The 24,266-nt window shown below is 36.9% G+C and overlaps 1 protein-coding gene across 1 annotated transcript; it reads left to right on the plus strand.

Annotated features, from left to right (window-relative positions):
- Window positions 1–314: 314 nt before the first annotated feature.
- LOC116464362 (coiled-coil domain-containing protein 138-like) lies at window positions 315–23,222 on the plus strand. The gene is made up of 4 exons (XM_032147615.2): window positions 315–1,365; window positions 5,338–5,454; window positions 13,124–13,313; window positions 21,730–23,222. The coding sequence occupies exons 1-4, from the start codon at window positions 1,345–1,347 to the stop codon at window positions 21,945–21,947; spliced, it is 546 nt and encodes a 181-aa protein (XP_032003506.1). The 5' UTR covers window positions 315–1,344; the 3' UTR covers window positions 21,948–23,222.
- Window positions 23,223–24,266: the final 1,044 nt, after the last annotated feature.

Raw genomic sequence — 24,266 nt, forward strand, 5'->3', positions numbered from 1 at the left:
AATTTTTTTTTTTTTTTGTATTTTTAGTAGAGACGGAGTTTCACTGTGTTAGCCAGGATGGTCTCGATCTCCTGATCTCATGATCCGCCTGCCTCGGCCTCCCAAAGTGCTGGGATTACAGGCATGAGCCACCGCGCCCAGCCAATGTGGAGTAAACTTTTTGCAGTAGATCGAATGATAAGGAAACTAGAATTTGGGGGTATCATTTTACTTAATGTTTCCTGTCATCAGAATCAATTGCATGTTTTTATCTGTTAATGCTGATCTGTAATGAGAGTTTACATATTTCATCATCTTCAAAAATTTTTTTTTTTTTTGAGACAGAGTCTCGCTCTGTTACACGAGCTGGAGTGCAGTGGCGTGATCTCGGCTCGCTGCAACCTCTGCCTCCCGAGTTCAAGCAATTCTCTTGCTTCAGCCTCCCAAGTAGCTGGGATTACAGGTGCCCACCACTCCCAGCTAATTTTTGCATTTTTAGTAGAGACAGACAGGGGTTTCACCATGTTGGCCAGGCTGGTATTGAACTGCTGACCTTAGGTGATCCACGCGCCTTGGCCTCCCAAAGTGCTGGGATTACAGGCATGAGCCACTATGCCTGGCCTGAAAATGTCTTTTTATACACTAAGTATTGTCAAATAATTGACATCAATCCATGAGCATATGATTTTGTTTCACTGTGGTAAAATATGCATAGCTTAATCTTTATCATTTTAGCCATTTATAAATGTACAATTTAGTGGCATTAAGTATATTCGCAATGCTGTACAACCATCATCACTATCAATTTCAAGAATTTTTCATCATCTGAAACCATTCTGTACCCACTTAACAATATCTTCCCATTCCTTCCTCCCCTATAGACCCTGGTAGTCTCTCGTCTACTTTCTATCTCTATGAATTTGCCTATTCTAAGTATCTCATATAAGTGGGACCGCAGACAGGCATATGACTTTGTCACTTGAAAAGCATTTACAGAATTCTATTTGATTCTTCTCTTGATATTTCTTTTTGTATATCACTGTATTGGAGATTAATCACTTCCAATTGAAGGTCAGTTGGCAGCTCCTCAATTGCAGTCAAATGGATCTTGAAATATGCAGATTGTTTTGCACTTGCATTGGGATTCAAATAATGCTGCTAGAACTGTAGTTTGGAGTCAGAAAACATCTCTGCTGCAAATCTGTTGGAATGGAGATCTCATCTCTTTTTAAAATATCTGACAACAAAGGAAGTTTATGCAGCTTAACATTATGATTCAAACAGTTGTTGAAATGACTTGTAGTGTAAGTTTCATATAAAAGCACTGTTTTGATTTGTAATTTCAGGTTGACTCTAGTAAGAAAAATGAACAATGTGCAGCAAAAGGTAATTTCCAAAACTGTTCAATGATTGAGTGCTGTTCTTATTCAGAAAATGTTCATCTCAGCCATGAGCTCAAAAATTAAAAAAAATTCACTGCCATGTGTTAGGGCCAGTAAGGATATTAATCCTCTATTTCTAATAAAAAAATTCATGGAACTGTTGATGGTTAAGTCCCCCAGAGCAAATGAAATTTACCACTGGTAACAGCGATATGATAACACATGATATATTCAAATATTTTTCAAAGTATTGGCTTACAGATAGTATAATGAATAACCATAGTTAAATACCTTACATATCACAAGATTTGTAAGTCTATTCAAGTAAGTCTTTTTCTGGTCCACCCATATAATTTCTCAAACTGTGATGAAAACATAAAAAATTTATTATCTTAATAATTTTTAAGTATACAGTTCATTAGTATATTCACATTGTCCTTCAACAGCTCTCCAGAAATATTTTATCTTGCGAAACTAAAACTCAGTACCCATTGTCTTTGTTTTGTGCTGTTACAACAGACTGGGCAATCTGTAAACAACAGAAATTTATTTCTCACAGTTCTGGCAGCTGGATGTCCAAGCAACTGATAGGGGCTTTCTTGCTGCATCCTCACATGGCACAGGGCAGAAGAGCAAAAACAGGATGAACATTGTGTGCCCACCGGGTGGAAGAGCAGGAGAAAGGGAGCCTAGTCCCACACGCCTTTATTATGCCGTTAATCCGTTCATTAGGGCAGAGCTCTCCTGATGTAAACACTTCCCAATAGATCCTCACCTCTCAACACGGATGATTTGGGCATTAAGTTTCCAAAACATAAATTTTGAGGAACATATTCAAACCATAGCGCTTATTAAATAACAACTCCCCATTTCACCTACCCCCGCTCCTGATGACCATCATTCAATTTTCTGCTTCAATGAATTTGGCATTAGATTTCTCATATGGGTGGAATCATAATAGTATTTGCCTTTTTGTGACTGGCTTATTTCAGTTAGCATAATATCCATACGGTTCGTCCATGTTGTAGCATGTGACAGGATTTCCTTCCTTTTTAAGGTGGAACAATATTTGTTTATGCATGAATACCACGTATTGCTTATCTGTTCATTCGTTGATGGATATTTGGGCAGCTACCATCTCATGGCTATTGTAAATAGTGCTGATATGAATATAGGCTTGCAAATATCCCGTCAAGACCCTGTTTTCAATCCCTTTGGACATATACCCAGAAGTGGGATTGCTAGATCATTTGATAGTTCTATTTTCAATTTTTGAAGAACTACTATACTGTTCACCATAGTAAATTAATGCTGTAGGGATTTTGGTAGAGATTACATTGAATCTGTAGATGGCTTTGGGTAGCATGGACACCTTGATAATACCAAGTTTTCTAACCCATGAACATGAAATTTCATTCTATTTATTTGTGTCTTTTAATTCTTTTATCACTGTTTTGTGGTTTTTAGTGTGTAAGTTTTTTACCTCCTTGCTTAGATTTATTCGTAAGTATTCATTTTGATGCCATTTGTAAGTGGAACTGTTTTCCTAATTTCCTGTTTGGATTGTTCATTGTTAGTGTATGGAAACACAACTGATTTTTGAGTATTGATTTTGTATTCAGCAACTTTGCTGAATTTATGTATTCTAACTTTTTTTTTAATTGTAGAATCTTTAGGACTTTTGACCTAAGGATTGACATAAGGTCATGCCATCTGAGAAGAGAGATGATTTTACTTCTTCTCCAATTTGGATACTTTTTATTTCTTTTTCTTGCCCAGTTTCACTGGCTGGTACTATGGTGAACAGAAGTGGTGAGGGTGTGCATCCTTGTCTTGTTCCTGATTTTGGAGGAAAGGCTTTCATTCTTTTACCTTCGTAGTGTAATCTGTGGGCTTTTTATATATAGCCTTTATTATATCGAGATAGTTTCCCTCTATTAAGTTTGTTGAGTATTTTTATCATGAAAGGGCGTTGAATCTTGTTCAGTGCTTTTTCTTTGTCAGTTGAAATAATCGTGTGGATTTTGTCCTTCATTTTGTTAAAATGGTGTATTACACCAGTTTTTAAAAATGTTGAACCATCCTTGCATTGCAAGAATAAATCTCACTTAGTCATGGTGTATAATCCCTTTTAATATACAGCCATGCACTGCATAATGATGTTTAAGACAATGGTAGACCGTATATATGACGGTGGTCCCATGATATTATAATGGAGCAAAGAAAAAAAGAATATAAAAAGAAAACATTATAATGGAGCTGAAAATTTCCTGTCACTTTGTGACATCATAGCTGTCATAATATTGTAGCAAAACACATTACTCATATGTTTATGGTGATGCTGATGTAAACAAACATGTGCTGCCAGTTACGTAAAAGAATAGCACACACAGTTATGTACAGTATATAATACTTGATCATAAACAACCATGTTACTGGTTTATGTATTTACTATTTATTGTTATTTTAGAGTGTATCTCTGTCATTAACTGATGCATGTCTTTATTAAAAAGTTGGGGGGAGAAGTTTATATAAAATTTTACTGAGATTATGACTGTAAGAGAATATATGGCTACCAAATTTTATTCCATAAAAATACTATTTAGACATTTCTCAACTTATGAGGTGTCTATAATTTTTTCGATTTTTTTTTTTTAAGACACCAGAGTGGTCAGATGGTAGGAAGACAGGAGTCAAGGGGAAAGCACTGGGCAGACCCTTTATTGTGGTTTCCACATGAAAGGCAATGCAGGGCAGGCTGAATAAATAGGATTGGCTAGTTTGAATAATTTTGGCGGTACCAAGCTCTAGGGGTGGTCCCTAGTGACTCTGGTAAGATTACGGCAGAGAATATTACCTGCTGGGATACAAGGGCCAGACAGAAGGGGTCTGGCTCTGAATTGGTTAATTTGTCTGTCAGAGGCATACTCTAGGCTGAGCACTTTGCTGTATCTAATAATTGGCTGGTCCAGGAAGGGGCAATCCCTCCCCAACTGGAAAGGTTTTTTAAGATGTCAAAACATCATAATATACGGAAAATTTTACAAAATACATATAAGTATATACACACAATATACTCATAATCATTAGTCCGGAGAATCTTTATACAGTTGACATAACCATTTTCCTGATTGCTATACAATTACTTCCAGGTTTATACTCTTATAAACAGTGTAGCAATAAATATCTTTGTACATGGCTTTTGGAGGGATCTTCTTAAATCGATTTTCTTAGGCTGGTATCTCGGAAGTGGGAATATTCTGTTAGAGCTTTATATATCTTTATGGTCCTGAAATCATTTAGCAAAATGATGTACTTTTGAAGCAAAGTTCATAGACATCCTTAAACAGTTAAATATTTTAATAAATTAGCATATTAAGATATGCATGCAATGTAGACATATAAAAAAGTAAATATTACTCCAGTTTCTGAAATCCAGCATTTTAAAAAATCCTTTCATATATCTTTTTCAGTATAAATTTATATAGATATAGTTTATATAAATGAGATTTTTATTCCATTTGCTTCCTTGTAAACATCTTTTTTCACTCCAGAATATGCCATGGCAATAAATATAAATCTAGGTTATCATTTTTAATGGTTACATATATACTGTAAATTTATTTAATCATTTAAGGTTCATAGATTATCTTTGTGTAGGTTAATCTCCTTAAACTAGATGTGCTGTTATTGCTGGATGAAAGAAAATGCATATATAAAAACTAAAATACATATTGCCAAATTGTATTGCATATAGTTTTAAAATGAAGGTTTTTTGTTGGAGAACTCTTTGTTTTGTTTTGTTTTTAAAGATAATTTTGGTAAATTGTGGTAATTGATTTCAGACATTTAAAAATACTGTGCCTTTATATTTATTTATTTATTTTTTTTTTTTTTTTTTGAGACGGAGTCTCGCTCTGTCGCCCAGGCTGGAGTGCAGTGGCGCTATATTTATTTTCCATCATTTTATCTTTAGCTTTTGCCTCTGATGACAGAGCAGCTACAGTGGATGCCATTTGTGAATATCAAACTTCACGAGCCTTTTGTAAAATTTATATATTGGTCCCTAAGGCAGCTAGATGCTGGAGCACAGGTAAAATTGGTTAATAGGAATTTATCTATAAGAAATACTCCACCTAATATTACCTCTTGATCTTGTTTCACAATATCTGTTTTGAATATATTCTGTGTATTTCAGAATAATCTTCCCTATCTATGTCTTGCGTGGATTTTGATATGAATTGTGTTAAACCTATATATCAATTTGAGAATAATTGACATCTTTCCTTTGTTGAGTCTTACAATTTATGAACATAAAATGTCTGTCCACTTATTTAGAACTTTGATTTATCAGTGTTGTATAGTTTTCAGCATAAAATTGCTGCGTTCTTGTTTACATTTTTGGCTGAGTATTTACATTTTTTTTTTTTTTTTTTTTTGAGACGGAGTCTCGCTCTGTCACCCAGGTTGGAGTGCAGTGGCGCGATCTCGGCTCACTGCAAGCTCTGCCTCCCGGTTTCACGCCATTCTCCTGCCTCAGCCTCTCCGAGTAGCTGGGACTACAGGCACCCGCCACCACATCCGGCTAATTTTTTGTGTTTTTAGTAGAGACAGGGTTTCACCGTGGTCTCGATCTCCTGACCTCGTGATCCGCCCGCCTCGGCCTCCCAAAGTGCTAGGATTACAAGTGTGAGCCACTGCGCCCGTCCGAGTATTTAAATTTTTTGAGCAATTTTAATTGGTATTGTCTTTTTACTGTTGATATTTACATGTTCATTGATAATGAGTAGAAGTAAAATTGTTTTTTGTTTATTTTGTATCCTGTAACCCTGACCTTACTAGTTTTAGGAGTTTTCTTGAAGGTTCCTCAGGATTTTTACATAGAAAATCATGTTATCTGCAAATGAAGACAGTGTTGTGTTTTTTTTTTTTCTTTTTGATATGTATGCCTTTAATTTCCTTTCCCAACCTCATTGCATTAGCTAGAGTTTCTAGCAGTGTGTCGAATATGATGGTGAGAGTAGTCATCCTTGCCTTGTTTCTCCTCTTAGGAGGAAAATTCATTCTGCCATTACTAAGTATAATATTAGCTGTAGTATTTTCATAGATACTTTCAATCAAGTTCCCCTGTATTCCTATTTTTCTGAGTTTTTTAAAAATCATGAATCATGTTGAATTTTTTTACTTTTTCTGCATTGATTGATACATGATCTTTTTCATCTTTAACTTGTTAATATGAATTACATTGACTTTGAATTATTAAATTAGTCATGCCTCTGAAATAAAACCCACTTGGTTGTGGTGTTTAATTCTTTTTATATGTTTTTATATTAGCAAATCCTATTTGCTAATATTTTGTTAAGGACTTTTGTTTCTATATTCATGAGAGATATTTGTCTGTAGTTTTGAACTCTCTGGTTTTCTATCAGGGCAATATTAGGTTCATAAAATGAATTGGGAAGGGTCTTATCCTTTATATTTTCTGGAAGAAATTATGTAGACTAAGTGTTCATTCTTCTTTAAACATTTGGTAGAATTCTCCAGTGAAACTGTGTGGATGAGATTTCTTTTGGGGGAGGTTTTAAATTATGAATTTAAGTTCTTTAATAGTTACAGGGCTGTTCTAGTTATGTAATTCATATTGATGATTTGTAGTAGTTTGTGCTTTTTAAGGAACTGAACCATTCAAATGTATGCAAATTTATGTGTGTAGAGTTTTTCATAGTATTCTCTTATCCTTTTGATGTCTTCAGTATCTGTAGTGGTAGCCTTATTTCCTTCTTGATATGGATAATTTGTGTTTTCTTTCTTTACTTCGTCTTTTTTGCTAGAAGTTTCTGTTTCTCCATTTTATTGATCTTTCAAAGGATCATCTCTTTGTTTCATTTATTTTTTTCTTTTTCTTTTTTTTTTTGAAACAGAACCTCACTCACTCTCTTACCTAGGCTGGAGTTCACTGGCGCAGTCTCGACTCATTGCAACCTCCGCCTCCCAGGCTCAAGTGATTCTCTTGCATCAGCCTCCCAAGTAGCTGGGATTACAGATGCCCACCACCACACCTGGCTAATTTTTGTGTTTTTGTTTTTGTTTTTTTAGTAGAGATGGGGTTTCACTATGTTGACCTCAAGTGATCTGCCCACCTCGGCCTCCCAAAGTGCTGGGATTACAGGTATGAGCCACCGTGTCTGGCTCAACCCTTGAATTCTTTAGAAGTTTGTTGTGTTTCTGTTATTCTGTTTTTCTAGTTTAGTTGTATTGTTGAGGTTGTTTTATGGCTTAGAATATGTATTCTGTTGTTTGGTAGAGTGTTGCATAAATGTCAATTTGATCCTGTTGCTTGATGGTGTTTGTGAGTTGTTCTGTATCCTTGCTGATACTTTGTCCTGTTCTATGAAGTGTGGAGAGATAGATGAATGTTGAAGTCTCCAGCTATAATTGTAGATTTATGTTATAACCTTCATCTGTTTTGCCTCACATATTTTGTAACTGTGTTCTTGTAAATTTAGGATTATGTCTTGGTGGATTCACCCTTTCTTTCATTTTATAATGTCCTTCTCTATCTCTGATCATTTGCATTGCCTCTGAAATCTCTGATACTAATATAGAGATTTCTGGCTTCCTTTGATTCATGTTCTAATAATATATCTTTTCCCAGTCTTTTTCTTTTGACCTGCATATATTATATCTAGAATGAGTTTTTTTAAAAATAAATAGCATATAGCTGGATTTAGAAAAAATAAACTTTGTCAAGCTCTGTGTTTAATTGGTGTTTTAGGCCATTTACATGTAATGTACTTATCAATGTTAGGGCTTAAGCTGTAACTTTATTTTTTTAACTACTGGGTGGTTCTTTCTGTTTCTCTTTTTCATTTCTTTGGTTCATTTTTCTGCTTTCTTATGGGTTACTTGAACATTTTTTAGAATTTTATTTTCCTCCATCTATAGTGTATTGAGTGTATCTCTTTGTATAACTTTTCTAATAGTTCTTCTTGGTATTACATTTGTTTTAATTTAGGATCTTTAAGATGGAGAGTACCCCTCCAATGATTAGAAGTCATAGAAGTTGGAAGTCAAGGGTTTTTCTTGTTTGTTTGTTTTTGAGACAGAGTCTCACTCTGTTGCTCAGGCAGGAGTGCAGTGGTGATCATAGATCACTGCAGCCTCCAGCCCCTGGGCTCAAGCAATCCTGCTGCCTCAGCCTCCTATGTAGCTAGGATTACAGACGTTCACCACCACACATAGCTAATTAAAATTTTTTTTTTTTTTTTTTTCTGGTAGAGGCAGTGTCTTGCTTTGTTGCCCAGGCTGGTCTCTAACTCTTGGCCTCAAGTGATCCTCTTGCCTTGGCTTCCCAAATTGTTGGAATTACAGACGTGAGCCAACCCATCTGGCTGAAATAAAGAATTTATTACTTTTAGGTCCTGGGAGTTACATGGCAAACCTGGAGTCCACATACTTGGAGTCAGGAAGCACAGGCAGGGAGAGAGAGCGAGAGAGAGAGAAAGGGACCTGTGGGCAAGTACCCTTATTGGAGTCCAGGATGTTACCCATACAGGTTTTTCACAGAGTGTTTTGTTTGTTGAGTTTAAAGCAAGCAGGCATGAGTTCTAGGAAGTAGTCACTGTGGCATATTCACACAGTCCATAGTGAGGTGTGAGGGTCTGTGAGACAAGTTGTGCGGGCTGCATCTAGCTATCCCATAGGGAAGTGGTCATCAGGGAGGAGTTGTCTAAGGCAGGTATCTGGATCAAACATATTTAGGAACTGGGGATTTAGAACTGGAAACAGTGTTAAAAGTGACTGATCCCTGCTTCTAGGGTGAAAAAGTCCAACTTATATTTAAAATGAATGCCAGGGCAACATAAAATTATAAGCATTCACTACAACATTATGTATAACTTATTCAGTCTGTTAGTATTGTCATTTTACCGGTTTGAACAAAGCACAGAAACTTTACTTCCCTTTTTATCCCTTAACCTTTTCTATATACGCTTAGAACCACATTAGAGAATGTTACCATTTTTGCTTCAGCCATCAAACAGAATTTATAAAACTCAAGAAGAGAAGGAAAGTTTATTGTATTTACCCGTATTTTTGTTTGCTATGTTCTTCTCTCCTTCCAGATGTGCCACAGTTCCCTCTTTGATTATATCCTATCTATCTGTTTAGAGGACTTCTTTATCTGTTCTTTAGAGTAGTTTTTTTTCTTTTTCTTTTGAGACAGGGTCTCGCTCTGCTGCCCAGGCTAGACTGCAGTGGCATGATCTTGGCTCACTGCAACCTCCATCTCCTGGGTTCAAACCATGCTCCTGCCTCACCCTCCCAAGTAGCTGGGATTACAGGTGCCCACCACCATGCCCATCTACTTTTTGTATTTTTAGTAGAGATGGGGTTTTGCCATGTTGGCCAGGCTGGTCTCAAACTCCTGACCTCAAGTGATCCACCTGCCGCGGCCTCCCAAAGTGCTGGGATTACAGGCATAAGCCACCGCACCTGGCCTAGAGTAGGTTTGCTGATGACACAAACTCTTAGTTTTTCTTAACATATTTTGATTTCCTTTCAATTCCTGAAGGATATTTTCACTGGCTATCAGATTCTAGGGTGACAGTTCTTCACTTTCAGTACTTGAAAAATCTGCCAAGTCTTTCTGCCCTCCATGGTCTGATAAGAAATCTGTCATTTGAGTTATTTTCCTCATATATGTAAGGTCTCATTTCTCTCACACACATTTGTCTTTAGTTTTTATAAGTTTGACTATGATGGGTCTTGGTGTTGATCTCTTTATTTTAGCCTGTTTGGTGTTTGTTTAGTTTCTTCAGTCTCTGGTCACGTTTTTTGCCAAGTCCAGGAAGTTTTCAGTCATTATTTCTTCAAGTTCATGTTTTGTGTATGTGTGTATGTGTTTCTTTTTTTTTTTTTTTTTGGAGACAGTCTTGCTCTGTTGCCCAGGCTAGAGTGCAGTGGCACAATCACAGCTTACTGCAGCCTCACCCTCCTGGGCTCAAGCTGGGACCACAGTCATGTACTACCTTAGCTGGTTAATTTTTTTTGTTTTGTAGAGATAGGGTCTCCCTATGTTGCCCAGGCTGGTCTTGAACTCCTAGGCTCAAGCGATCTTCCATCTTGGCCTCCTAAAGTGCCGGGAGTGCAACTGTGAGCCACCGCCTCCAGTTTCTTCAAGTGCTTTTTCAGCCCTACCTGATTTTTCCTTTCCTGGACTCTAATGACGTGATTTTAGATGTTTTGTTATTCCTTGAGGTTCTGGTTGTTGTTGTTTTTGTTATTTTTCCAGGTTGTTTGCAGTTGTTCAGGTTGGGTGTTTTCTGTTGTTTTATTTTCCAGTTATTCTTTCCTCCATCCTCTCCATTCTGTTATTGAGACTGTTATTGTATTTCCAGTTCTGAAATATTCACTTGGTTCTTTTTCTATGTCTTCTTTGGTACGGCTTTCTATGTCTTCAATGAGATTTTCTAAAAGCATATGCAGGTGTTCCTTTTGTCATGGCTATTTTAGAATCTTTGTCAGACAATTCTAACATTCTGTCCTGTCGGTGTTGGCAGCTGTTGATTGTCTTTTCTTCATTCAGTTTGAAATCTTTCTGGTCCTTGGAATGACGGGTGATTTTAAATTGAAAACTAGACATTTTGGGTCTAGATTTGTTTCAGCAAAAGTTTTAGCATCCTTAGGTGAAGCTTCAGCAACAACCCAGAGTGCTATTTTTGGATTTTTTTTCTCTTTTCCTTCAATTAAAGGCAAATACTATCCACATTTTTTTTTTTTTTGAAACAGAGTCTTGCTCTGTCATCCAGGCCGGAGAGCAGTGGCACGATCTCGGCTCACTGCAACCTCTGACTCCCAGGTTCAAGCAATTCTCCTGCCTCACACTCCTGAATAGCTGGGATTACAGGTGTGCGCCACCACGCCCAGTTAATTTTTGTATTTTTAGTAGAGATGGGGTTTCACCATGTTGGCCAGAATGGTCTTGATCTGCTGACCTTGTGATCCGCCCGCCTCGGCTTCCCAAAGTGCTGGGATTACAGGCGTGGGCCACTGCGCCCAGCCCACATTTTTTTTTTCAAGTTTATTTTTTCATTATAAAAGTGTAGTAGTAAAGCATTAGAGATAATTTTAAAAACAAAATGTTTACCTTAATCCTGTCATTTAACACACTTATCGTAAGTAGAGTTTCGAACATTTTTTTCTATATTTTACACAAAGGTTTAAAAACACATGTATTTTTTTTCTAATAATATAAAAATTGTACTGACAATATATTTAAATTAGATTGCACTGCTTGTGTGTCTGACCACTCAACCATTTGGCCTTTGTCACCTGCAAAACCTCAATAGATTTATTTTTAATTTTAGATGCAGAAATTTAAAAGCTAAAACTTACCCACATTGCAGGATCAATACTGAGTTAGGAACCAGTTGGTCACAAATTTCCATGCAGACAGGGGAAACTGCTATAAAAACTCAGTCACATGAGATTGGAGAATTGGGTCATAATAAAGGAAATTTTAAGTTTTTACCAAATCTGGGTTAATTAAGCATTCTGATCTGCAACAGTTTGAAATGCTTTCCTTTCATTTGATTTTTTTTTTTTTTTTGAGATGGAGTCTCGCTCTGTAACCCAGGCTGGAGTGCAATGGTGTGATCTCAGCTCACTGCAAGCTCTGCCTGCCATGTTCACACCATTCTCCTACCTCAGCCTCCCAACTAGCTGGGACTACAGGCACCCGCCACCACGCCCAGCTAATTTTTTGTATTTTTAGTAGAGACAGGGTTTCACCGTGTTAGCCAGGATGGTCTCGATCTCCTGACCTCATGATCTGCCCGCCTCGGCCTCCCAAAGTGTTGGGATTACAGGCGTGAGCCACCGCTCCCAGCCTCATTTTAGTCTTAATAGATAAATCAAATACCATTAGATCATATATTATTTTAGAGGTAGTTTCATGCTACTATTTCTATTTTGCCCATTTTTTTTTGTTTTATTCTCCATGAGAATTATCTATGATTCTAACCCAGTATTTTACTGTTTTGAAATTGCTAAAAGTTTTTGGAGTCGCTATTATTTTTGTAGTCAGAGTTAGCTGAGGGGACTGAGGCTCTAGATAATCATTTCATAAGCGAACACAGAAAGATGTGCCTGATAAGCTGGTTTTCATTGATGGTGGAACAATCAGCAACTGAGAGAGTAGGTATCCACCTCTGTTCCCTTGATATTTCTCTGTGTCAGAAATATAGCATGATCTTATGTTCTTACACGTTTTAGAAAAATATACAGTCATACTTAAATAATTTTTTAAGTTGATAAAATTGTCACTTTCCAATTTTACATATTTTCAACTTTAGCCACAGATTCACTTACTTTTAATACATATATTTGATTTAATATTTAAAATAGGTATTGGCCAGGCACAGTGGCTCATGATCCTGTAATCCCAGCATTTTGGGAGGCCACGGTAGGAGGATCACTTGAGCCCAAGAGTTCGAGACCAGCCTCAGCAACTTAGTGAGACCCATCTCTACCAAAAAAAAAAAAAAAAAACTTAGGTGTGGTAGTGAGTGCCTGTAGTCCCAGCTTCTTGGGAGGCTGAGGTAGGAGGATTGCTTGAGCCCAGGAGTTTGAGGCTGCAGTGAGCCATGATTGCACTACTGCACTCCAACCTGGGCAACAGAGCAAGACTATGTCTCCAAAAAAAAAAAAAGATACATTCTGAACATGAATAAATATACTAAGATCGTACATATTTTTAACAGCACTCGACTGTGACATCAACATTGAGGAGATTGGGTGAAGACATTTTTCAAGGAGTGGTAACTAAAGGAATTCAGGATAGTTCACAGCATTCTGTGGAGAATAAACCAAAGACAGCTGCTTTCTTTAAGAGCTCCAATTTGCCATTGAGATTTTTATCAACCTTAATTGTTCTCAAAATAGTCACTGAAGGTAAGCTTTCAATTGTACTTATGGTTAATTTTGAGAAACAGTAGAGAATATCATATATTAAAGCAATTCTTTTATCAAATACGTTGTACGTTTTCAGAATGAGGTTTTGAATTGTTTTATAATGGTTACACATTATAAAAAGCTACTTTTATTTGCTGAATTTGAGAAATTGAAGTCATTAGTTGGATTGTTGCCTCCTGCCAAGAGGCCTTTGATTGTCTTAGGTCATATTGCCATAACAACCTTTGCCTACATCTATTTGTATTTGTCACATCAAATTGAAATTGCTAGTTAGTTAATTATTTTCCACTAGTGAATGGGTTGGCAAACTAGTCCATGGGCAAAATCTGGCCTACCACCTGTTTTGTAAATGAAGTTTTCTCCCACAACCATGCTCATTTGTTGTATATTATCTATGACTCTTTGCCCTACAGTGACAGAGTTGAGTAGTTGGCAGCAGAGACTGTATGGCCCCTAAAGCCTATAATACTGTCATCTGGCCCTTTACAGAAAATGTTTTTCAGTGCTTGCACTAGCTTGTAAGTTTCCTGAAGAAAAAACTTGTTTATAATGACCCTGCACCTAGCGTAGTGCTTCATATAGAATAGTGAATAAGGAAATGGATGAATTAGAAATTCTTCAAAGTTGGCCCTAATTAATATGTGTTTAATATTTAGCTATAAGGTTATATTATTAAATGTGGTAATTTTTGTTAAAGTGAGTTATGCCAGTGTAGTCAGCCAATAAATATACCATCTTTCTGTCTTCCCTGTTTGTTAAATTATATGACTCAGATTGTTGTTTTTATTAATGGGCAATGACAGTCATATAATTTGACTTCTTTCTTTGAAGTATGTTTTATTTAGTTACTCCCAATGGTATGGAATTGATGAAGAAGTAAAAAAGCATATAACTGCCTTCTTAATTATTTTGCCACCTTATGGTTATGGTTCTCAAAATTACAATAGACTAGGTGGTTAGTGTGTGAAAGGTCACTTACGAGAAGCAGGGATTAGCTCAAAATAAAGTTCACCACAGGCCTATCTCTGAATCTTAAAAAAAAAAATGCACACACACTTACATACCCACAGGTAAATAGATTCTAAATAAGAATTTTAGCTGACAGACCATAGCCACACATTAAAGCGTATATTCACTAAAGATCAAATAATGTTAGTATCAAGAATTTGAATCCAATTTGATATAAGAAAAATTATTAATCATTTATCGTTTAAGATGTTTGAAATAACATATCAACATACATTATTATATCATTTAATAACATATAATGTTCATTTCTGATAATATGCTAAAAAAGGCAAAAATGCAATAAGGGATATTTATGTAAAATAGAAGGGAATTAGGTGCTTTCTGTCACCACTTGTGTGCAGCAGTTTTGGACATCTGTAATGAGCCATGAAAAAATGAAGTATGAATATTGGGAAGGAGTAGAGAAAACCATTAATTTATGGAGACTCTATATTAATCGAGGCTTTCAAAGAAATATAACAGGGCATAAGAATATGGATAAATAATGGATGAATGAATAGGTTGATGAAGATTATTGCTGAAGTTAAATGTCAGAAATAAAGAACTTTTATTTTTCCTGCCTATGAAGACGAAGTGTTTTTAAAATAAGATGTCCCACATGGCTTAATGTATAATACCAGTTAAAATTCTAATATAGTTTCATAAGTTGAGGAAGTGATAGGGAAATTCATGTGGAAAAATTTGCAACAAATGCATTGATTTAAAACAAGTAAAACAGCAACAGTGGGGCAGAGGCTTCGCCAACTTTAAAACAATCCTAATATGTAATGATACAAAATGAGTTAATAATTTATTTAATAAATCAAAATAGGACAATGGGAATAGGAAGTCCAGAAATGAATCAAAATTGGCACTTCATATTATGTATTGAATTAATGACTTTGCTTCCCTGTGCAAGTCATTTTTTTAAGAACATAGAATCATGTCAAATCATATGATACAGATGATAGAATTAGTGGACAAGACTTTACTACAGTTACTATAACTATATTCCTGTGTTCAAGAAGGTAAAGGAAAACATGAGCCTGGTAAGGGGATACATGGAAGATACGGGATAAAAAGACTTCAGTCAGATTTCTGGAGATGAAAAACCCAATGCCTGAAATTTAAAAATACACTGGAGAGAATTAGACATTGCAGACAAACGACTAGTGAACTGGAATACACAGCAATAGAAACTGTCCGAAATGAATTACACAGAGAAAAAAAATCTACAAAAAAGAAAACAGAACATCAGTGAGTTTTGAGACAAAATCACATATTCTAATATTATGTATTTAGAGTCTATGAGAGGAGACAAAAACTATTTCAAGACATAATGGCTCCAAATTTTCAAAATATGGGGAAAACTATAAACACACAAATCCAAGGGACATGTCCATCTGAGCTGATGGTCACACCTATTCCCTTTTCCTTAGCCTCCTCTAGATACCTGTGTGCCACCCCTTTCCTCCACACCCTGGCCACCGGATTTCAGGAATACTGCCTCCCATGGTGACTCTCCGTGACCTTTTCAGTGGCTTCATCATCTCTCCCTAGACCACAGACAGGCCCTGACACGTCTCCCTGGCTTCACTTTCTAGTCTCCCTTCACACTTGTTATGACCCTTTCTTTCTCTCAAGATTCTTGCCTAACAGATACCCTTTGCTGCAAGCTCCTCAGCCTGATGGCCTCAAAAAAGAAAATGGTCCTCAGAACTACTGTCAGACACTGTCATGATACAGCTATTTATCCTTTATCATTAAATATAAATATAGTGAAAAATATTCTGGGAGAACTAAACATTTAAACATAAGAAAAACTCTTAAATCGTAAGAGTAGACTTACCTAACTCTAGTAAGAAGATGTTTCCTATTTATAAAATAGGAACATCAGTTTCAAATTTGATAAATTTAGTAGAAAATGAGAAAGTAGGCAAATGTGTTAGGTAATAGGCAGATGCATTAGATAATACATGTAATATTAACTGCTTAATCCAGGTATATATAGATCTATAAAGATAATACCTGGTTATATTGAATAGACTGTTCCTATAAGAATCAGCATATATAATACTTGGCAAGTTTTTGTTTGTTTGTTTTTTGTTTTTTGAGACAGAGTCTTGCCCTGTCGCCCAGGCTGGAGTGCAGTGGCACGGTCTCGGCTCACTGCAACCTCCACCTCCCAGGTTCAAGCAATTCTTCTGCCTCAGCCTCCTGAGTAGCTGGGATTACAGGCACACACCACCACACCCGGCTAATTTTTTCTATCTTTAGTAGACACGGGGTTTCACCATGTTGGCCAGGCTGGTCTCGAACTCCTGACCTCGTGATCCGCTTGCCTCAGCCTCCCAAAGTGCTGGGATTACAGGCGTGAGCCACTGCGCCCGGCCACTTGGTGAGTTTTGACACCACAGTGCTGTCTAGGGAAAACTCTTTAACTGTGTTTTTTCTCTACTCCCACATGACAATAATCATCCACACAGAAGAAGAGTTCTGTGACAAAATGTGTGGAGGTTTTTCCCCACACACCAAGCAGCAGACACAAGCTGCTCCAATTCACTTCTGACACGATCCACCTGGAGATAGTGTCAGATCCCACAAGTTGGGCGCTCAGTCTCCAAGGCTGCCTCATGCCACACCAGTTGCAAGTCCGGCCCTCTGGAACTTCTGACCAACTGGCTTCAAATTGGGGTTCCCACAACCCCCTCTTTGGGTTTAATTTGCTGGAGTAGCTCATAGAACTCAGGGAAACGCTTAACCAGTTTATTATAAAGGATATTGCAAATGGTGTAGATGAAGAGAGAGACAGGGCAAGGTATAGGGGAAGGGGGCATGGAACTTCTGTCCCCTCCCTGGAGCACCACGCTCCAGAAACCTCCATGTGTCCAGCCATCTGGAAGCTCTCTGAACCCATTTCTCTTGTGTGTTTTGTTTTTTGTTGTTTGTTTGTTTTGGAGTTTTGCTCTTGTTGCCCAGGCTGGAGTGCAATGGCGTGATCTCGGCTCGCTGCAACCTCAGCCTCCCAGGTTCAAGCAATTCTCCTGCCTCAGCCTCCCGAGTAGCTGGGCTTACAGGTGCCTGCCACCATGCCTAGCTAATTTTTGTACTTTTAGTAGAGACGGGGTTTCACCACGTTGGCCAGGCTGGTGTTCAAGTCCTGAATTCAGGTGATCCGCCCACCTCGGCCTCCCAAAAGTGATGAGATTACAGGCGTGAGCCGCCGTGCCCAGCCTTTCTCTTGGATTTTTATGGAGGCTTCCTGACGTCACAATTCTGTCCACCAGGATATGGGGCAGGACTCTCTCTGGGGAGGGTGTTAAGACCCACAATCAGAAAGTCCAGGAAAGATTAGAGTCCTGGCTTGGGCCAAGTAAAAGGAGGGCAGGAGAAGGTCAGAGACCTTCCCCTGAGGCCTAACACACCCAACAACATAACAAAGACTAATGAGACGAAAACCTATGTATATATATCATAACACCACAGATACTAAGCTCTTTATACCTTATCTCTGAATACTATTATCCTCATATTAGTGATGAGGTTTACAAAGGTAGATAATTGTGCCAAAACTATACAATCTGCATTTGACAGAGCCTAATTTAGCCTCTATCAATTGCTGAAGCCTACCTTCTTAAGCCTATTTTTTATGACTCCTAAGAGCATGCACTTCCTGAGATAACCAAAGAAATAAACACCTACATAGCACTTACTATGTTATAGGCTGAGCACTTTATATATATTAACTCATTTAATCCTTACAACAGTTCATGAGATGTCAATATTATTATTGTAATTTTACAAATGAGGAAATTGAGGCATAAAAAAGTTTAGCTGCACACTTGATCAGTATGTTATACTCAATCTCTGAAATAAAACTTAACTGTAAGATACAACTCTTCTTTATGGAAAGAAAGGAACACTTGTACACTGTTCAATGTACAATTGTTCATTGAACAATTACAATGAGTGTAAATTAGTTCAGCCATTGTGGAAGACAGTGTGGCATTTCCTCAAAGACCTAAAGACAAATGCCATTCAACCCAACAATCCCATTACTGGGTATATACCCAAAGGAATAGAAATTGTTCTATTATAAGGACACATGCATATGTTGTGTTCATTGCAGCACTGTTCACAATAGCAAAGTCACGGAATCAACCCAAATGCCCATCTAAGATAACCTGTTTTTATTTTTTGTAGAGATGAGCTCTTGCCATGTTGCCCAAGCTGGTCTCAAACTCCTGGGCTGAAGCTGTCTTCCCACCTTGGCCCCTCAAAGCAGTGGAGTTACAGGCACCAGCCATCCCCAGCCAACTGTCTTCTGTATGCAATATATAATATATATACATATATTATATATATGTTTTATATATATATATATATATATATATATATAATGTGTACATTAGGACTAGGACGTTTGTCCTGTCCTGCTTGGCACTTGGCTCTCAAAGCAGATTTATGTATTTTTAAGTTGCGAGCTTATACTTTAGGTCTAGAGAAATGTAGGGAATTGTTGCTGTTCTCAGTTAATAGGAAGGTTTGATTTGGTAGGAAGCCAGTATAACGTAGTAGTTACTTCAACTCTATAGTCAGACAACTAAGGTTTGAATCTTAGCTTCACTACTAGCTGTGTGGTATTTGGAAGGTCTTTTTTGTTTGTTTGTTTTACTATTTCCACTACAATTATTTTTTAATAAGAGAATTGATGTAAAGGTTTAGCAAGTCTGGCATAAAGTCTTAAACTAGATACTATTGTTATCAATAGACATTATTACTTATTATGAAACTTTTAAGAGTTGGTTTTACTTGATATCAGAATTGAGGTCTGTTAGACTACATTAGTTGTTTATTCCTGCCTAATAAACTGCCAGACACTTAGTGGCTTAGCTCAACCACCATTTTATTTACTAGCTCACAATTCTTTGGGTTGGTAATTTGGGCTCAGCTCAGCTGGATATTTGGCTGGGCTGGGCTGGGCTTGGTTATGCTGTTCTTTCTTGGCCTCTCTCTAGGGGCCTGTTTATAGGTGAAGAGTATGTAGCTGAGCCTCAGGCTTCTAATTCACACAGCATCATTTCTGCTACATTTTATTGGTTAAGTTACAAAGTTAGCCCAGATTCAAAGGGTGGGCAGTAGAGTTCACCTTTTGATGGGAGTTTCTGTAGAAGACTTTCTAATCATTTTTAAATTTACCATATAAACAAAATAATGGAAAACCCTATTTCATACTGATTAAGATCAATAGTTTGAAGTTTGACTTTTGTTAGGAAATAAAAAGGTTGCATTTGATTGCCAGGACATTGTTAAAAGACTCAATAATATAGCATTTATAAAAAGAAATCAACTTTGATATAATTGATAACTAAAATTTTAAAAATACTCTTTTAGAAGTTAAATTGCTCTTGTTTTTAGAAAGTCTGAAATATTCAATAAATTAAAATGAAGACAAAATTAAAATGAGGATATAATTTTGATTTATCCCTAAAAGATAAGGTCACTTGTGAAAAAGTAACCAAATACAGTTTTTCTAATCCTCAAGGACAATTTTTTAAAGTTTGCAAACTTAAAAGAATACCATATAGTAGTCAGCCTATTTTTAAAAACTGTATAGTATTCAACCTGTTTAATCTTGTCAAATTATATACTAAGAATAATGTATGTCAAATACAGTAGGTGGCACTGTGATAAAACTTTTATTCCTATGAAGAGTTGCATTTAGGCTTCATCTGTGTATACTCTTCTACCTGTGGTGTTGCTAAAAAAAAAAAAAAGAAAAAAAGGATGTTTCTAAATAAGGCAAGTCTGAACAGAATCTAGCAACTTTGTTTAATTTAATACACATTTATTTACAATTTTTTTAAACCACAAAATTAAGTACAGTAATGTTGGTGTTCCTTGAACTAAATTCTACCAATGGTAAAAATGGAGTGTACTATAATTGATCCAGAGACACAGATCTTACTTTCTCAAAATAGTTTCATATGTATTTTCACTTCACACAAGTTATTCTAAACTTCTCATTCTTAATAACCAGGGTTTTAAATTATTTATTATGTAAGCTGAAACAGCAAAGAAGAAATGCAACATGAAGCTACAAAAGAGTAAATTTTAATACGGTGATTCTGTTGTACTTTCAGTATTTCATGGTGCTCTTGAGTCTTTTCCTTTAAACAGAAATCTCAGTATAAAAATTATTACTTGGATAGCATGAACGGTTTTTTTTCCTCTGAATAACATTTTGAAAGGAGAGTTTTAGAAAACTTGATTATTGTACATTAAAAGCACAAGGTAAGACTGTTGTAAGAGTAGGGACTTGGGTTGTGTAGTGTACTGAAGTGTAATGATGCAAGTATCTTACTACTTCATTTGCATTGATTCTCGTTAAATTAGTGCTTCCCAATCCTGGCCTTGCAGGTTTCTCAGTCATCTGTGGGACATCTTTTTTTTTTTTTTTTTTTTTTTGAGACGGAGTCTCGCTCTGTCACCCAGGCTGGAGTGCAGTGGCACAATCTCAGCTCACTGCAAGCTCCGCCTCCCGGGTTCACGCCATTCTCCTGCCTCAGCCTCTCCAAGTAGCTGGGACTACAGGCGCCCGCCACCACGCCCGGCTAATTTTTTTTTTTGTATTTTTAGTAGAGACGGGGTTTCACCGTGGTCTCGATCTCCTGACCTCGTGATCCGCCCGCCTCGGCCTCCCAAAGTGCTGGGATTACAAGCGTGAGCCACCGCGCCCGGCCATCTGTGGGACATCTTTAAGAAAGTTTCAGGGATTCTGATTCAAGAGTCGTCACAGCACTGGCCTGGGTAAAATCTTGCTGCCATTCTTAATGGCAGATGTATCATGAAAAGTGACACACCAGAGCATATTCAGTCTTCTGAAATTATCTTTGGTCTTTTGTTTCAGCTTTACTAGGAGACAAATCCTTATTTAAAATCCATTTAGCATGTTTGTATAAATTACATTTTGAAGTAGGTAAACATTTAGGAAGCAGCAACAAAAAGACATAATCTTAGAAAGCTATTATAGAGATAGAAATACTAAGTTTTTGGAAGCATGTAGTAGTTATCAAATATGGAAAAATAAACATGTGTGATACATTGTTTTTCTTCCTTAGTATTAAAAAATGCAGCTTATTTGTTATTTTGGTGTTAAAACATGAAAATTCTAAATGAAATTTACCGTGTCATAATGTCTCCTCTCTTCTTCCCCATTTGAGTTCTGACAGATTAGTTAGAATCTAAATTTAGACTGTGATCTCTTATTTAATTTCTGTTTGTCTTTTGAGTTTGTTAAAGTAACAACATTGCTTTTTTACCTTCTGTTTCTGATTGTCACCTAGACTAGCAAAACTGCAGTTGATTGTACATAACTATTTTCCAGCTGATTACCTGGCTCAGGCATTTGATTCTCTTTGTTTGGACTTGAAGACAGAAGAAGAAAAAACCTTGTTTTTGGAATATCAAGCTGTTCCAGTAATATTAAGTCATCTAAGAATATCCAGTAAAGGACTCCTGTCTAATGTTATTGATAGTTTGCTCCAGATGACGGTGGAATCTAGTAAGTTTTTAAGTTCTATACGTGTAAAGAAAGCAGGATGATTTTTCTGTCTTTATCTTGTCTGCATGTATAACTCCACATGTCAGATACTATTGCATTTTTTTTTTTTTTTTTGAGTTGGAGTCTCGCTTTGTTGCCAAGCTGGAGTGCAATGGCATGATCTCAGCTCACTGCAACCTCTGACTTCCTGGTTCAAGCAGTTCTCCTGCCTCAGCCTCCCGAGTAGCTTGAATTACAGGCACACGCCACCACGCCCAGCTAATTTTTGTATTTTTAGTAGAGACGGGGTTTCACCATGTTGGCCAGGATGTTCTCTATCTCCTGACCTCATGATCCACCAGGCTCGGCCTCCCAAAGTGCTGGGATTACAGGTGTGAGCCACCACACCCGGACTATTGCATTTTTAAATGCTTAAAAATATTTTTGATGCTATTTAATTGAGTCATTAATAACATCACTAAAAAATTAGGTAACTTCTCCAGGGATTCCCCAGCTAAGCACAAGTAGAACTGAGACTTAAAGCCAGATCTCTGACTCTAGACATAAGGCTTATTCTACCAAAGCACTGTAACTAGGTTTTCCAGGTTTATTTTCTTCTCCTGTCCCAAAATGTCCTATATTGTCTGATATATTTTATCAACTTTTTAGCTATTTGTAACTGTTAAAATATTGGACTTATAGTTGATGACTAACTACCTAGATTAGTAATCTTGGAGTTGTGTATTTCAGTTACTAATGTAAGGAGTAGAATGAAAAGTGAAAAGTTAGTGAACTGAGGGATCTAGTATTACTTAAGTGTCTAGATTCCCAACTTGTTTCACAGGGATTTTTCTTTTAATGAGAAAAACAAAAATCATACCAGATGCAAATGTCTATTCATTAGAAAGAAATCTTTCTGAATATGACAGATGACATCTTTCTCGTTGTCAAAGGAAAACAAAATATAATTTTATGAAATAGTTGACCTGCTTGGGTAAAATGACATTGTGGTACTGCAAATGCAAATTTGAAAAAAGTCTATTAGATGAGATAGTCAACAGTCATTCACATTTGTTTACCATTGTTGAAGTTACTCTCAAATTCAGCCAGGTGCAGTGGCTCATGCCTGTAATCCCAGCACTTTGGGAGGCCGAGGCAGGCAGGTCACTGGAGATGAGGAGTTCAAGGCCAGCCTGGCCAACACGGTGAAACCCCATCTCTACTAAAAATATAAAAATTAGCCGGGCATGGTGGTGTGCGCCTGTAATGCCAGCTACTCAGGACGCTGAGGCAGGAGAATCGCTTGAACCCAGGAGGTGGAGGTTGCAGTCAGCCAAAATCGTGCCACTGTACTCCAGCCTGGGTGACAGAGTAAGTCTCCATCTCAAAAAACAAACAAACAAACAAACAAAAAAACGCTGTGCCCTTGTTGTTCAAATCAAGTAAATAAGCAGTATCTAATGGTGATCACTACTAAAGCCGTATTGTTTTTAGCGATGTGAAAATTTTGGTTTTTCATTTTGGGTTTGAGATTGGAAACCCATTTTACCATATATTTAATTTTCTCCTGCTATTTTTTCTTTTTTTTAAATTTTAGATTTAGGGGGTACATGTGCAGGTGTGTTACATGGATTTATTACATGATGCTGAGATTTGGGCTTCAACTGAACTCGTCACTTAGGATAATGGCATCCAGCTGCATCCATGTTGCTGCAAAGAACATTATTTCGTTGTTTTTTTATGGTTGCATAGTATTCCATGGTGTATATGTACCACACTTTCTTTATCTGATCCACCATTGATGGGCACCTAGGTTGATTCCACATCTTTGCTATTTTGAATACAGCTGCTGCAATAAGCATGTGAGTGCAGGTATCTTTTTGGTAGAACAATTTCATTTCCTTTGGGTATATATCCAGTAATAGGATTGCTGAATGGCAGTTCAATTCGACTTTTTAATAGCCATTCTGACTAGTGTGAGATGGCATCTCATTGTGGTTTTAGTTTGCATTTCTCTGACTGTTAGTGATGTGGAGCATTTTTTAATATATTTGTTGGCCACTTGTATGTCTTCTTTTGAGAAGTATCTGTTCATGTCCTTTGCTCGCTTTTTAACAGGTTTGCTTTTTCTCGTTGATTTGTTTGAGCTCCTTGTAGATTCTGGACGTTAGTCCTTTGTTGGCTGCAGAATTTGCAAATATTTTCTCCCATTCTGTAGGTTGTCTGTTTACTCTGTTGATAGTTTCTTTTGCTATGCTGAAGCTCTTTAGTTTAAGTAGGTCCCAATTGTCAATTTTTATTTTTATTGCATTTGCTTTTGAGGACTTGTCATAAATTTTTTGCCTAGGCCAATGTCCAGAAGAGTATTTCCTAGATTTTCT

Source organism: Hylobates moloch, unplaced genomic scaffold, assembly GCF_009828535.3.
Source record: "Hylobates moloch isolate HMO894 unplaced genomic scaffold, HMol_V3 SCAFFOLD_487, whole genome shotgun sequence".
In the NCBI taxonomy this organism is placed as follows: domain Eukaryota; kingdom Metazoa; phylum Chordata; class Mammalia; order Primates; family Hylobatidae; genus Hylobates; species Hylobates moloch.